The sequence below is a fragment of the Drosophila persimilis genome, unplaced genomic scaffold, assembly GCF_003286085.1.
Source record: "Drosophila persimilis strain 14011-0111.01,24,50 unplaced genomic scaffold, DperRS2 tig00000002-arrow-pilon, whole genome shotgun sequence".
NCBI lineage: Eukaryota > Metazoa > Arthropoda > Insecta > Diptera > Drosophilidae > Drosophila > Drosophila persimilis.
Genome location: NW_020825289.1, coordinates 17,338,141 through 17,350,100, shown reverse-complemented (window position 1 = coordinate 17,350,100; position 11,960 = coordinate 17,338,141). Strand labels below are relative to the sequence as shown.

Sequence of the window (11,960 nt, the reverse complement as noted above, 5' to 3'; positions counted from 1 at the left end):
TACGAGTATCTGCATCTTTTGACTGTTGTTTGTCCTGCTTTGGAATTGTTTTGATTTAGTAATGGTGGGCGGGCATTTAATTAGTGTCGCCAGAATGTCTGCGCACAAAAAGAGTCCAATAAATAGGCCTACTATTAGTTAAAAGACATAGGCTATTTTACTGATCGAAATTCATCTTTACTCGTTTAATGAGACATGCCTCCAATTCCCTTCATCCTCACCTGCCAACACATTTCTTTGTCATCTGAGAATAATCATAAATTTGAATAACTTATGTGCGTCACGAACTGATTTCAAAATGTTAATCACTAGCGAGCACAAAAGCTTAAATTGGGTTACATTTGCCTTTGCCCTGCACTCCGCTCTCGGGTCTGGTCTGGTTATAACAATCATGTTAATGAGGCTGTCAATGTCAATTACAGATGAATTTCCAAAACGCCCCATGGCGACACCAGATGTCGAACATGGCGTTAAAAACTCATCCTGATTTGGGCAGATCACAAATCAATTTGGTTGGTTTTTGGACTGAGACACTCCATACGAGTGTGGAGGGGAATTTAAATACGAACAGAACTTTAAAATCGAAGAGATCTAGGGCAGTACTCCGATCCAATTAAACAAAATAAAATTAAATATATTACATTGAATAGCTCGTTTCAGTTCAAGAAGCAAATATTCTGATGATTGTGTGCCAATTTTTTATTCATTTAATAAATTAGAAATAAATATGGTATTTACTATTTCATCTCTCATTCTATATGGAATATCGCGATGGAAAGCTGCGCGCTTAGAAGCACAGGATGCCGAAGGGAATGACCTTCTTGCAGAGCTTCGCAGGGGCTTCGGTGCTCTCGTCAGAGTCTTGGCTTGGTGGTGGGCGTGGTGGAGGTGGTGGTGGGGGTGGGTAGTACGGGTAAGGAGGATAGTAGTGCGGTGGTGGATATGGATAATGCGGATGGTGAGGATGATCAGGCTTCTTCGTTGTAGTTGTTGTGGTAGTTGTTGTTGTTGTGTGATGATGGCCAGGGCCGCCAGGCCCGTGACCTCCGGGGCCTCCAGGGCCTCCAGGGCCGCCAGGCCCGTGTCCGCCGTGTCCGCCGGGGCCTCCAGGGCCTCCATGGCCTCCAGGCCCACCAGGCCCGTATCCACCGTGTCCTCCAGGGCCGCCAGGGCCGTGACCGCCATGTTCCCAGCCGGGATGAGGATGGTACCCGTGATAAGGAGGTGGTGGATAGTACGGAGGATAGTACGGAGGGTAGTAGGGAGGGTACTTGGGATATGAATCGTGCGGCTTCTTTGTCGTGGTCTTGGGCTTCTTAGTAGTGGTGGTGCTGCTGCTTGGGAAGGTGATAACCAAGTTGCCACTGCTGCCGATGTCGCCGGTGCCGAACAGCTTCCTCCACAGGGACGAGTCATGCTCGGCGTCGTTCTCCTCGATGCTGCTCAGCTCTGCGCTGTTCTCCAGCTCCTCCTTTTCGACGACAGGCTCGTCCTGAGCCAGGCCCAGTGCTCCGCAGAGCGCCAGGCAGAGGCATAGAGCCAGCTTGATGCGCATGGTGTGAAATGTTCACTGCGAACTGATTGACAGATCGCACGAAATAAGCTATTTATACCTGACTATCCTAGCCGCAAAAGCTCCACTGAGCTATATTTCCAGAAACAGTATCGATCGCATGGATCCACTGAACACATTAACCCACTTTGAAAGCATTTTCAAAAGACCTCATAAAGAAACTGTCTCGTCAGTAAGCCATCAAGTTTGCATGCAAATTAATTCAGCTATTAAAATCAGCTCAGAACACGCCCCACAATATAGTCGTAGCTGCGGCTTTTTTTCGTTGAAATTAGTCTAACGGTTATGTTTTGGTTGATTTTTGCATTTCTTAATGCCCAACTGGTTTCCACTCCAGCCCTCAAAGCAGGTGCAAGAAAAAATCAAAGTTTCTTATTAAATTTTATGGGAATTGAGAAGTGAATTTTGGCATGATCGATCATGAGAGTTCATATTCATTCATAGGCGGTAATAACAGAAATATAGCAATTCTTCACATAGATATTATTCAGAAGAATGATTATGATACAGTTTTCGTGGAATCAAAGTGTAATTTTTGTTCTCTTTGATCGACATGTTTCTAAGATTTCGCTTTCGATTTGGATTATATGTTGATTAGACTTTCCAAAATATTGGTAACTTCTCGCGAAATATACACACTTCAAAAATTAACAGAAGCTTGGAATCCACATTGACATTGACAAGTGACTCAGGCCGACATCTTTGACTGAAAAACTGATCCATTAATTACAACTCAGATAAGCCGAAGAGTTCTGACTATATAAAAGGTCGAACTGCCCACTCTTTTACGATTAGTTGGTACTTGAACTCTGGAACTGTGGGATTATCTTCAACATGTTGGCCGCATCACTTTGTGTCATTCTGCTGTTTCAAGTCAACTCAATTTCTGGCCAAATCTATCAAATCAATAAAATACACTTGAACGACAACGTTCAGGCCATAAACCCATATGGGAGCCACGTACAGATCTTCGACTCGACCGATCATGGCCGCCCTTATCCGTGGTGGTTGGAGATGGTGAAGAATCTTACCATACAATCAAACACAACCACCCAGGACGTGCAAGTGATCAGTCCCTGGGGCAACGGCAGTGGCATCTTTCAGCTGAACACGATACCCACTCAGAGCAACGTAAACACACCGCTGCGCACGCTCTTAAAGAACTGGTTCTTCCGACAACCAGCACAACCCAACATCCAAGTGCTGACCCTCGGGGGTCGAGCCCTAGCTGAAAAACAAAACCTGCATGAATTGAACCCAACTCACGTGATGCTGCCACGGAGGCGGGCGACCGCAGGAAGGCGGCATCAGCAGCGTCGCATTCTGATGCGGAATCTTAGATCCGGTGAGGTCATGCTGATGAACACCCAAACCCTAAGAATGCCATTTTACGAGGACGACTGGGATGTAAGTGGATTCAAGCATTGAAAAAATATCATACAATTATGTTGGAGCAATCTGCATTTCAGATCGAGACCAGCTACTCTGGCTGAAAGTCTAAACTGATATTTGTGACTATGAAATAAAAAATTACTTTGCGAAACCTTTTTGTTTTTTTTTTTTGTTAATTTATTTTGTATCCAAATAAGCTAAAGGAACTATGCGGAGTAATAAAATGCTTCGCCGTTTTTCGCATCTCATATTTTGTATGATCATTATATTTCAAATGATTGAGCCAGAATGTTTGTAGTAGTGCGTGAGTGAGTCTACTCAAATTCGAAGAATCAAGCTCCACTTGGCTTTGCTCTTATATAAAAATAGTATAAACTTATATAGTTTAAATAAGTGAAATGACTAAAAAAGCGTGAAAGGAAAGAAACTGAAGAGAGAGACAATCGATTTCACCAGCGTCCAACTTATTAATGATCCGAAATTAGCATTTGCGGATCGCTGATTGCAGACATGTGCTAAATATGCAAACCCAATAGCCAGGCAGTCTTAGTTGGTCGCTGAACGCGTTTCGATATGAATCTGATCGAGTATCTACTGGGTCTGCTAGCTTGGGGCTGTCTACGGTCAGGTCAGGCGTGGGCTTTTCGCTTGGAGGCGGAACAGTCCCGTACTGCAGGGCCGTGGCTGTATTTGCTGGCCTATCCGACGGCCCTACAACAGGTCGGTGGTGTTGGTGCCCTGCCCGGGATTCCCATTAGGAGGCCGCAAGACGAGACGCCACTCAGCAGCTCCACCCGAGCGCCCCTCCTGTCCGAAGAAGAGCCGAGCTCGCAAAACATTCTGATACGCGAGCAGTTTCTGCAAGGAATCCTGCAGGGCCTCCAACAGTCCGCCGGCGGTGCTAGCGGAAACAGCATTTCCCCCGCTCTGCTGGCAGACTTTCTTTCTCAAGCCAGCATCACCAGCACGAGCACCACACGGAGCCCATCGGTTGAGAAATATGCCAACGAAGCGGACAGTGATGAGAATTATGACTACATAGACTTCAAGAATGGTTCCCGCATCAAATTTGACCTGGAGGTGGAGCAGAAGCCGGCGAATAAGATTATACAGCAGACCACCACGCGTCCAGTGGCGGTGGATCGTGCCCAACCCCAGCAATACCTCTACTATAGACCGTACACCTCGTATTACCACCGAGTTGGCTGAGATCAAACCAATAAAGTTAATTTATTCATAAACTAGAGATGATTGGCGAATTAGCGATGTTTAGTAATAGAAGGGCTTGAAGGGTCATTAGTCTACTAAGATATGCGCTGGTCGTGTTTTTTCAATTCTGGAATTTCACCCATCAAGACAATAAATATTCAAATCGGTGAAATGGATCTCTTTCCCAGTTCGATTCCCCTCTCGGACCAATCTCAAGTTCGATCTTTTGATGGCCAAGAGCACAATTCCAATTTACGACACCCTGAGAAACTGTATAAAACTCTTCGTGTCTGGCCGCTGTCACATTAGTTCTAAACGAACCGGAGCGCCGTAGAATCTCATTCGAATCGAAATGATCATCCAGACCGTGGGTCTGCTCTTCCTGTTGGCTGGTCAAGTCTATGGCCAGTCAATCAGTATTCCAATCCCGGTATACAGCCTAAGTAGCATCTACTCCGCTTTGACTGGGACGGGAGGCAGCTCTAACTCTGCGTCAAGTTCAGGATCATCTAGTAGCAGCAGCAGCAGTAGCAACGATGCTCAGGATGATTACGATCCTTACCTGAATGAATACTACAGCAATTACTGGCAGAACTTCTACCAGAATCAGGCGCTCTATGGTCCCTATGGGCCATATGGTCCTTATGGGCCCAATGGTCCTTATGGGCCGAGTGGTCCTTTTGGTCCAACTCCACCACCAACAACAGCCCCAACACCTGCACCAACAACAACCCCAACACCTGCACCAACATCAGCACCAATCACAACTTCAACCGCAGTCGCACCCACGGCAACGCCGATTACAACTTCGACCGCAGTAGCACCCACTGTGAACCCTGGAACAACTTCGACCGCAGTAGCACCCACTGTGAACCCTGGAACAACTTCGACCGCAGTAGCACCCTCTGTGGACCCTGGCACAAGTTCGACCACAGATGCATCCACTGCGGACCCTGGCACAACTTCCACTGCACTTCCAACTGTAAACACGGACATGACATCAGACGCAGTCGGAGGAAAAAGGTTCCGCACCACTCCTCTACCTTTTCACTACGTTCCAGGCACTTTCCTCAGTCCCTACGATCTGTACCGTATTAACTCAAACCCGAACAATGTACAAGCTGCAGCCTCATCCTCAGCAACATCGGCAGCAGACACATCGGCAGTGTATATCCCATACGGCTCTGTCCACCATCGCCTATCGCGGCCAAGTCCTTACTTTGGATTAGAGGCTAACAAGTAGAGGAATGGCTTATGTTTATCGTGCTTTTAAAACGACTAACTAAATTAACAAAAACGAAAAAAGTATTCAGTAAAAATTTTATTGGCTGTCTTTCTGGCTTTCTAAGGCTCGAAAACGATCATGGCCCTTGCACGTGGGTTTGATTTACTTTTTAAACTGTAGGCTACGCTACCATCAATAAATATTCGATGTTTACGATCATTGAATAAGAATACGAGCGTTCCACTCTTCTGTTCACATGGAGCGATATATTATTCTAACGACTTTAGTGGGCTGTATAAAGCTCTAGGTATCTGGTCGCTGCCTCTTCAGTTCTTGGCTAACCGGAGTGGTGAATAATCTGTGTCTTAGAATGATATTTCAAACCTTACTGCTGTTCTTACTCGCTGGCCAGGCCTGGGCCCAGTTGTTGACCATACGTATTCCTGTGTGGAGTTTTGGGAATTTGTTCTCGCCACCTACGGGTACAGGATCCAACGCTGCCGCTGGGTCAAGCAACGAGATCGACCAAGTGAACGCAGCTAACGAATATCTGAGCAACTATTATAACAACTACTGGAACGGCTTTTACCAGAATCAAGCGGAGTATGGCCCATACGGAGTCTTTGGACAATTTTCTCCTGCTTATTCTACCACCACCGAAGCTCCTGCTACAATTCCAACCACTGCAACACCACAATCAACCACAACTAATTATATGAGTCTTTGCTCGGTTTTTCCTCATCTTCCAGAGTGCCAAGGATATAGCACAACGTATACTTCAACCGAATCGACTGCGATTCCCACTTCAACACCACAATCAACCACAACGGAGTCGCTTTGTTCTGTTTTTCCTCAGCTTCCAGTGTGCCAAATATCGACCACAACTGAAGGTTCAACAACATCCACAGCGATTCCACCAACAGATTCCACGACGCTGGCAGATTCAACGACATCTACAGCGATTCCATCAACAGATTCCACCACATTTGGAAGTTCAACAACATCCACAGCGATTCCACAAACAGATTCCACGACGCTGGCAGATTCAACGACATCTACAGCGATTCCACCAACAGATTCAACCACATTCGGGAGTTCAACAACATCCACAGCGATTCCACAAACAGATTCTACGACGCTGGCAGATTCAACGACATCTACAGCGATTCCACCAACAGAGTCCACCACATTTGGAAGTTCAACAACATCCACAGCGATTCCACCAACAGATTCCACGACGCTGGCAGATTCTACGACATCTACAGCGATTCCACCAACAGATTCCACCACAATAGGAAGTTTAACAACGTCTACAGCGTTGCCTAATACTGGAAGCACCGCAGATGATGTAGAACCAACAACTGAATCCTCCCTTTGCATAACCTTTCCTCATCTTCCGGTGTGCCAAGGAACAAAAACTGTTCACCTGGAAGGTGGTAATATTGGATTGGGTATTGCTGAGTTGAAGCCGGATCAGCAGTTGTCGATCATATCGGAGCCTCACTCTGTGACTTCGCTGTGTTTTTACTATCCCCGTCTGTGCATGAAGCCAGAACAGGCGCAGTTCGTGCGATTGTCGGATGGGACTGGAAAGCCACTCTTGCTAATATCATCCATCATCGAAGGACGACCATCTTCCCAGGATCATCCAACATTGTGGCGTGCCATAAGGAGACACATCAGAGAAGCAGCTTCTCGTCTATGAACAATTATTGCTCATAATGCTGAAATACTCAAATATGCAAGGAAATTAGCTGTATCTTGCTTCTCTCAAACAATATGAATAAAATTCTGAATGGCATTGTATTCGACCATACAAACTACTAGTTAGTTGAACAATTGTGTTAACTGTAGAGCTCTTGTGTTGTAAATGGCCCAGGGGCATAATCATCAGCATTATTATTAGTTTGCAGAAGCCTCTATAAAAGCATTTCTTCCAGTTGGCTCTGGTTTCAGTTCGGATCTAGGCATCGAAATGCGAGCTTTTCTTATGATTTTGGCTGTCAGCTCTCCAGTATGGAGCGAAAGTTCTGAGAGAACTCTCAGGATGAATATTCCTCTCTGGGATGTGTCTGACCTGTACTCGAGACTTTCAAGCGCTTTAAATCCACCAAGTACCACGCAAATGCCGCGGGAGACTCAAGCTTCTGCTCCTTGGGATGATTATTACAATGCGTTACTTGTGAAATACCATAAAAAGAAAAAGGAGTACGGATTATATTCATCAAGTGATCTCGTACCAGTAGATCCGCTGCCGCCTCTTCCTCGTCCACTGCCTCAGCGGCCTTTGCGACCACTGAGGCCACAGAGACCCCTTCGACCGGATCGGCCAAGGCCCAAACCAACTCGAAGGCCTACTAGAAAAACCACAACAACAAGAAGACCAAGAAGAACGACCAGAATATCTACAACCATTACAACATCAACGACTGCAGCCCCCTCGAGCTCATCAACAACTGCAGCCCCCCCGAGTTCAGTTTCAACAACGACTGAGGCATCCACCAGCACAACAATTTCTCCTGCAACAAACTCCACTACTTCGAGCTCAGTAATAACAGGATCCACCACAACGGGATCCTCAGTAACAGGAACCTCGACTACGGGAGTTGCATTATCCAATCGACATAGAGAACCAAGTATATCGTTAGAATCACCGACTGCTTATCCAATTTGCGCACTTTTTCCCCATCTGCCAGCCTGCAGTACATATTCGTTCTCCCAAAGCTCTACACTCAGGACCCCGACAGTCTTAAGTCTGGATGGCCAGGCCGCAACCGATGTCGATCTCCAACCTGACCAGAAGTTAACAGTGCAATCGCCACCCCAGTCCGTGTCCTCACTGTGTCACAACTATCCTCGCCTCTGTGCCCAACCGGAGGAGGCGCAGTATGTCCGTCTAACCGATGGCCATGGGAAACCGATGCTCCTTATATTTCCTGGTCGGGAAAAATTGCCTCCACCGCCCAAGGCAGCCTCAAAACGGGCCATCGGAATACAACGCCATAGTTTGCGCCCCACCCGACGATCAGTTTGGCAGAGGCCGCAGGAAAGGAAATATGTTTATCGTTTAATTAAGAAGACTGGGAATCACAGATTATAAATCAACTATTTATTAAAGCAGCTAAAATCGATTGATCTATCTAATAATCTGTCTAATATTTTGGAAATTAGTTATAAACTATCACAGATTTATGGTGTCATGAAATTGATGACTGTGTCGATTGGAATGATTGGGTATTCAAGATTTATTTAAAATGTCGTCAATGATCAACTTAAAACAGATGTTCGAGAATAGATCGATTAACATCTCTTATGTTTTGGTTTTTATCAGAGATTATTGTTGAATAAAAACAGGTGTTAGGCCTCAGTTCTGATTAAGTCTCGGAGAGTTCTGCTGCTGATGAAAGCGGACCCATTTCCATATCCAACAGACAAAGATCAAGCTCCGACTTAGCTTTGTTCATATATCATACATTTTTTTTCGCGGCTTTTGGTTATAGAAAGAAGAAAAATCTATAGAGAAAGGAACACCTCTCAGGGAAGCTAAGTGCTAAGATCCTCCTCCAATCTCGCTGTCGGTTACTCCCCCACTGTTTATTCGTTCGTCCAGCCATTTTTAGCAACAACCAATCAGACCTTTTTGTACACAATTTGGGCATCAAAAACGACATTCTCATAAATTCACATTTATCATTTAATTGGATAACTTTGGTAAATATCGTCTCAGAAATTATCTAAATGATCTAACAATCAGTAAAGTCATATATGAATAGGTCAAATATGGAAGAGGTGTGGTTTTTTTTCCTGATTTGGATCCAGTTGGAAGCACTAAGAACGGGTTCGATGATTGAGCCATTAAATGCTGTTCTTTTTAGTTTTTAAGTATTTCCCTTTGTTTTCATTATAGCAATTCCATTTGAAAATTTTGCATTTCTTTAAGGCTTTTTCTGTGTATATATAAAGGTGCTAATCGCAGTTCTGCATCAGTTTGGACTTAAGCGGGGACCATGCTGCTGCTAGGGAACACGTTTATTTGGCTTGTGTTTGCCGGATCAGATTGGTTCGCATTGGTGTCAAATGGACACGAGGTTCAAGTTCGAATACCCGTATGGAATGTAGGAAATATTATCTCGCGTTTTTCAGGCTATGTTAATGGAGACGACAATAATCAAAAGAAGAAGGAAAATAACAAGCCGACGCCTCAGCATCCGCCTCCGCCTCAGCATCCGGCTCCGCCTCCGCTTTATCCTTATCCACCATATCCGTGGTCAACACTACCAACAACAATTCCAACAATTCCAACAGTAAATCCAACTGAACCTGATGTGATAACAACATTAAGCCCAGAAGAACCTTCTCTGTGCGATTTATATCCCCACCTTCCACTTTGTCAAGAAGTGAAATCTGTGGATCTGGGCGACGATGCTAATAGGATTCCAACGGTTCTAAGTGAGAACACTGAATTCGGGTCTGAGCAGCAGCAGCTAACGATCACCTCAGAGGCCCATTCCGTGTCGTCGCTTTGCTTTCACTATCCCCGGCTCTGTATGAAGCCAGAGGAGGCGCAGTTCGTTCGTCTCACAAATAGAAATGGCAAACCGGTGCTGCTCATCTACCCGGCTGAGTCAGAGTATCCGCTTGCCTTGGCTAAAAGTAAAACCATCGGAGCTATGTCGGGGCCCACTCGAAGACCTTCGTGGCAAAGGTTTCCCTAGGAACTGCAGAGTATACAAAATACCGTCCGTACATATGACCGAATTGCCGAATAAATATTTTGCGCTTGGACTCCGAAAATATTTTGATTTTATGATGTTGTTTGGGTCCAATATACCCCACAAATTGCGGGACATCGGAATGTCATTCGGAATTCTTTTGGCATGTCGGAGATGCCAGCACAAATTGTGATCAATTCATCCAAACTGGTTTCAGTTGCCCCACTCCATCGCCACGACTCTCGCACCTGGTCCCAGTCGCTATCGAGCTCCATGAGCTTCTGGTAGGTAAAGCTGAAAACTGAAATGTGCTTCGTCAAAATCGCTTTCCTGTGGCCGTTGCTGTCATTATTTTACCTTGTGGCACGGTCCAGCTCTGCCACGCCTGCACTTCAGGAAGAGGCACTGCAGCAGATACCGGCGCTGAATCTGACACAAGTGCAGCTTATAGCCGGCAACGCCAACCTTAGGTGCAGCCTGATTCCGGAACTGTGCGACTGGCAACTACATTTGTACTCGGGCCATCATTTTAGTGTTCCGTTATCCTTCGCGGAGTCAACCGTCAGCACCACCACCCTATCGCCCATGGAGGTTGTTGCTGCTTCCACACCCACAGAACAGGTATTTTCCTTGGCGCCACTGCTTCTGGTGGCCCAAATTGAACCAAAGCCGCGGCGGGAGAAGCGCGGGAAAAGGAAGCTCAGACGAAGATCAACTTTCGGCATCTTAAGTAAAAAGAAATTTGTTTGGCTTTTCTTTCAATAAATAAGTTCATAAATGCAGAATAAATTTAGAACTGGCAATAAATAGCAAAACAAAAATGAAATATTTTTTAATCATTTCAAATAATCATCTCTCATTAAGGCCAATTAATCTGGGCCCAGAGAATTACTGAGAGCTGTTTGTCAATGATATCCATTCCGCCGCAGCCATAAATAAAATTCCCAGCTCATTAATGTCGGTTGAATTTACGCTTTACCTGACGGCAGCCCAGCACAGCGTGACCCGTTTAGCCCGATCTGGAAGCCGTTCGACGACTTTCAACATTAACCTGCGTGGGGTCAGCGTCTACGTCTGGGTCGTCTGATGCCCATTAAGCTGTCTGTTAGAATTTTATTCGGCGTAAAGTAAGCCGTAACCGTGACGGCATAATCTATTAACTTATTCAAATATTAATAGATGGCTTTTTAAACAGCGAGCTGCTAATTAAGTCGTCATCTTTGTTGTCACATCTAATCCCCAATTCAATTTATATGATGGTGCGAAGAGTTCTATCATTATGATTAATAATAACGCTAAGAAGGATACTATGTACATACAGATAGATGTAAATATGTTTGTATCGGGTTTCTATTATTAGGTTTTTCAGGTTTTCATTTGTAGTTTCATCCATAGAACCACGCAAATAACAAGAACCTTGTGTTGTTTGGAAGAGCGATGCTCAGCTGCTTCTCAGTTTTGCTTCGACAAAATTCGACTACCTCTCTCTCGGCTTCAATTCTGTCTTACTCGGATCTTCTAAGAGCAGCACCGACTTCCAAGCTTTATGATTTTGTTGATGTTAGAATAATGCTTTTACACTATTATTCATAGCCTCAGCAACACCAAGGACCACGTGCGAGGACAGCTCTCATCATCTCACTTGATCCTCTCTGCTCGTGTCTCTTAGTATGCACGAATACACAAGAGTTTTTGTGACTATTGGAAAATACAGTGTTCAATAAAAGTTTCATCAATCTTCATATTCGGTTTTATTGCAAATTGTTGCCCCCATAAAACTCTAATCAAATCCCATTTCAGACATACTCGTAAGTTGATCAGTGAACAAAGTTAAACCAAAGTGTCTGCG

General features: G+C 45.1%; 6 protein-coding genes across 6 annotated transcripts; 5 read left to right on the top strand and 1 right to left on the bottom strand.

Annotated features, from left to right (window-relative positions):
- Positions 1-787: 787 nt before the first annotated feature.
- Positions 788-1,555, bottom strand: LOC6593190 (basic proline-rich protein). Its single transcript, XM_026985630.1, has 2 exons — positions 1,195-1,555; positions 788-1,113 (listed from the first exon to the last, which is right to left on the bottom strand). The coding sequence occupies exons 1-2, from the start codon at positions 1,553-1,555 to the stop codon at positions 788-790; spliced, it is 687 nt and encodes a 228-aa protein (XP_026841431.1).
- A 1,032-nt stretch (positions 1,556-2,587) lies between these two features.
- On the top strand, positions 2,588-3,066 carry LOC113565085. Its single transcript, XM_026985629.1, has 2 exons — positions 2,588-2,980; positions 3,043-3,066. The coding sequence occupies exons 1-2, from the start codon at positions 2,588-2,590 to the stop codon at positions 3,064-3,066; spliced, it is 417 nt and encodes a 138-aa protein (XP_026841430.1).
- Positions 3,067-3,538: 472 nt separating this feature from the next.
- LOC6593191 lies at positions 3,539-4,174 on the top strand. Its single transcript, XM_026985043.1, has one exon. The coding sequence runs from the start codon at positions 3,539-3,541 to the stop codon at positions 4,172-4,174; it is 636 nt and encodes a 211-aa protein (XP_026840844.1).
- A 352-nt stretch (positions 4,175-4,526) lies between these two features.
- LOC6593192 (mucin-2) lies at positions 4,527-5,417 on the top strand. Its single transcript, XM_026984833.1, has one exon. It carries the CDS (start codon positions 4,527-4,529, stop codon positions 5,415-5,417), a length of 891 nt encoding a protein of 296 aa, XP_026840634.1.
- Positions 5,418-5,537: 120 nt separating this feature from the next.
- On the top strand, positions 5,538-7,760 carry LOC113565039 (cell wall protein DAN4-like). The gene is made up of 3 exons (XM_026985041.1): positions 5,538-5,550; positions 6,374-7,055; positions 7,646-7,760. Exons 1-3 carry the CDS (start codon positions 5,538-5,540, stop codon positions 7,758-7,760), a joined length of 810 nt encoding a protein of 269 aa, XP_026840842.1.
- Positions 7,761-10,417: 2,657 nt separating this feature from the next.
- Positions 10,418-10,876, top strand: LOC113565037. The gene has a single exon (XM_026985038.1). The coding sequence runs from the start codon at positions 10,418-10,420 to the stop codon at positions 10,874-10,876; it is 459 nt and encodes a 152-aa protein (XP_026840839.1).
- Positions 10,877-11,960: the final 1,084 nt, after the last annotated feature.